The sequence below is a fragment of the Cupressus sempervirens genome, chromosome 3 (genome assembly GCF_028749045.1).
Source record: "Cupressus sempervirens isolate cs-2001-9-10 chromosome 3, ASM2874904v1, whole genome shotgun sequence".
NCBI lineage: Eukaryota > Viridiplantae > Streptophyta > Pinopsida > Cupressales > Cupressaceae > Cupressus > Cupressus sempervirens.
In genome coordinates, this window is record NC_143120.1 from 186,452,405 (window position 1) to 186,456,194 (window position 3,790).

Consider the following 3,790-nt stretch of genomic DNA (forward strand, 5'->3'; position numbering starts at 1 on the left):
TGGATGAGGAAAATGTTTGAGACACTTTTTCTACGCAATTGCTCATGCATTGCGTTTAACTACACTGCACCTGCAAGGCCCTGTCAATTTTGATCTGGGGATTTGCTCGGCCTTGGAAGCTTGGTGGAAGGTTCAGATCTCTTTGTTCGAGTAGCAAATGATTCCCCATTCGAGCCCGAAGGATACGCAACTCCGGCTCTTGTAATCTCTTGTAATCTCAGCCTCATTGCTTCTTGTTTTTTTCCCTTGATTCGCTTATAATACTCCTATTGTTGTGGAGACCGCGTCGATTGATTCCCAATGTAGGCTGCAACAATTCCCCTACCACTTCAACTTCACTTGGAATGTTCACTTATATGGAGTTGAAGACGAAAACGAGGAATTTCAAATATAAGCTTGTCAGTGGAGGATTTGGGTCGGTTTACAAAGTCACTCTAAAAGACACCACACCTGTCACCATGAAGAAGCTGGATGGTTCAAGAATCATCAAGAAATAATTCGGGATGGAAATCTCCTCCGTCAGAAATGTTCATCATGTGAATTTGATCAGGCTTAGAGGATTTTGTGCACAAGGAAAGCGCAGGTTGCTTGTCTACGATTGCATGCCCAACGGTTCTCTGAATTTCTTCCTCTTCAGCCCAGGGAAGACACTCAACTGGAAATCTTGGTTTGGTATCGCCTTAGGCATTGCAAGAGCCTTATATTATCTCCATGAGAAATGCAAAGATTGCATTATTCATGTTGATGTCAAACCCGAGAATATTCTTCTAGATATCGACTACTCTCCCAAATTGGGGGACTTTAGACTGGAAAAGCTTTCAGGGAGAGATTTCAGTCACGTGCTAACGACAACAAGAGGAACGAGAGTGTATTTGGCTCCCGAGTGGATCTCTGGTCTTCCCATCACTCCCAAGGTTGATGTCTACAGTTTTGGAATGACTCTATTGGAGATAATATTAGGACAAAGAAATCTGGACTTTAGTGTGCAACAATTAAGTATGTATTACTTACCCGCCTAGGCTACAATGAAGATTCAACAAGGGAATATAATGAATATCATGGACAAAAAGATTGTGGAGAACACATGTGTGGAAGAGGTGTAAAGACTGCCCCCTACAAAATCAATGCCACATTAGTAATTTGCATAAAATACAGAAAATTCAACGAGGGTCAAAGTCATTTGAATATTCACTAGTCAACATAAATATTTAATTAACATTAAATATTAAATAATATATATACCAGTTATTAGATACCAGATAGTCTACCTATGATGTCCAAGTTGAAATGAGCCCCAGAACCTATTTAAGAACACAAGGTGAGAATATTGTAGGAGTGTTTTACCACCCTACCATGAAGCTCTTAAGCTTCCCCAAAATCTTTCCTGACATGAAAGATACCCAGCCGGCATCGAGGAAGACTAAACAAGAAAAACTAAGAGAAGGTAATGAAATTATGTAGTAACAAGAAATCATTTTCTAAACTATTATACTAGACAAACACTCACAAAAATCACATAGTTAGGCCAGTATCCATCTACCTTAATTAAAAGAATTTGTCCTTAATTCCATTTCTCATCATAATCATCATATATGCATGTGAAACATGTAAGATAAGCATCATAAACAATTCACAATGTGGCATCCTCAGCATGCCATGTAAAACAATCACAAAATCACACCTTGTAAAATCTAATTGCATTCCATACATATAGAAGCATTATGCCAAGACTCTCCTTTAACACATAATACATCATGATTCTCATATGCCTTCTATACATACTAAGGAATGCAATCATTCACTTAACTATCAAACATGTCAATTTCATAACAAAACTTTGAGTAATAGAACAATGCATTTGTAAAGTGAAATATTATAGCATTCATTTGGCATTATATGTAATTTCAATGGATGTCACTTAACCTAGATAATCTCATTGAAACATGGTTTATCTAGTAAATATAACCCTAGAGCCTAAACTTAGTTTACATGTTACTATATCAATAAAATAAGGAACAATCATAAACCCAAATAACAAAAAGACATAGGAAACATCTATTCCATTACAAGGTAGCAATCTAATTTTCACCAGTCCATCTTCAAGTTCATAGGAGTGCTTTAAGAAACAAGAGTATTATCATTGTCATATTTGGTCCATCCTTAACTTGTAACGAATCACAAAAACACCCATCATAATTTCTATAGAAGTGATGTCACTGTTCTTAATCTACGAATGGGTTCAACTTACTCATAGAGAACCAAAATTTTGGAAGGTTAAATATGGGTTGATTACACTCAGCTGCCTTCTAAATTAGATCATTTTTCGAGGATTGTGTCACTCATGGAGAAGCTGCAGGTTTACTATCCTCTAGTGTTAAGTTTTGGTGTAGCAATTTCTAAGTTCAATGCATCATTCAATGTCACATGATGGTGCAGATATGGAGATCTAATATATAGCTATGGAAGATCATAGACTCCCTTTTTCTAAACTAAAGAAACTACCCTAATTTTGACAATAGTCTTAAGACAGTTTGGGGACAATTTATTGGTTTGAATTTGTCAAAATGTTACTTAGAGTGAATGATCGTTGGAGATAGAGGCCTAACTTAAAATATAGTTTGTTTACAATTTCCCATTCATAAGAGAAGTCTATGCACAAGGCTCATTATACATACATTACTTTCCATTTCAAAAAGGTTTTAATGGATGTCTTGTTTGATATTCTCCTTCTATGCATAGTCCCCTTTCTAATACATTAGACTGTAATTTCCTTTTACAACACATTTATCTAGTAGTTACAAGGTTCAATATTCATCCCTCCAAATGATATATTAGAACATTGTGGTAGAAACAAGTGGTCATTTTAATCACTTAGCAATGTGATGCGAAGAGGAACAAGTTAGTTCATCTAGATGCATGTATATCTTGTTTGTGGCTACTTCAAGGCCGTACTTATAATGGAAGAGTCCTAAATCAACTCACTTTAAGATTCATCAAAACTTTCTACGCTTGTTTGAGGCTATTATTCATTACAAGGTATCATAATTGTATTGACATGCTCTGGTTTGAGTTTGGATACCAAACAGACCATGAGGGATAGAGGTGGGCATTCACAACCATTCACATGTAGTTTTCTAATAGAAGTACAAGGGAGATGATATGTTAACAAATTTTTGCTCTCAGAAAACTAAGATGATACACCTAATACCTACAACCCTTGGGGTGTTTTTGTTTGTTCTTAATAGACTAGAGATCCACACAATAATAGGAGGATAGGAGAAAAGAGAAACACATATTGAAAAACTAAATCAATTGAATTGGTGGAGTACTCCAGATTTAGTACCCAAAGAATATGAAAAATGGACTCTAATCCAACTATTTAAGAGTACATTTCATGAAGAATTAGTCATTCATTTTCTACAATTCTGAAGTAAAATATGGAATAGAGAGGAACCTATAACTCTGCAAATCATTAATGTCCTACCAAAATTCTTCTCTTCTTAATGCCTTCCATCATAAGCCTTTTTTTAGTTTACTAATTGACTTCTTTTCAATCTGCAAGATCTCCTCTGTAATATACTCTGCCACAATTTTTGACCATATATTGAATATGGCTGATTGCTTAAATAGACGAGGGGGCAAGCTTATTTCCCAATGGCTTCGAACTAAAGTGGACAAATCTTGACGACAAACCATCCCAAGTGCATATACGGCTGAGAAGGTGGAAAAGACTTTTGGCTTTTGAAAAGGGTAATGCGGTTACTTGTGAATACATGTAGATTATAGTAGT

General features: G+C 35.8%; 1 protein-coding gene across 1 annotated transcript; it reads left to right on the forward strand.

Moving 5' to 3' along the window:
- The first annotated feature begins 503 nt into the window (after positions 1–503).
- LOC149565420 (G-type lectin S-receptor-like serine/threonine-protein kinase SD2-2) lies at positions 504–1,019 on the forward strand. The gene has a single exon (XM_089816314.1). The coding sequence runs from the start codon at positions 504–506 to the stop codon at positions 1,017–1,019; it is 516 nt and encodes a 171-aa protein (XP_089672440.1).
- The last annotated feature ends 2,771 nt before the right edge of the window (positions 1,020–3,790 follow it).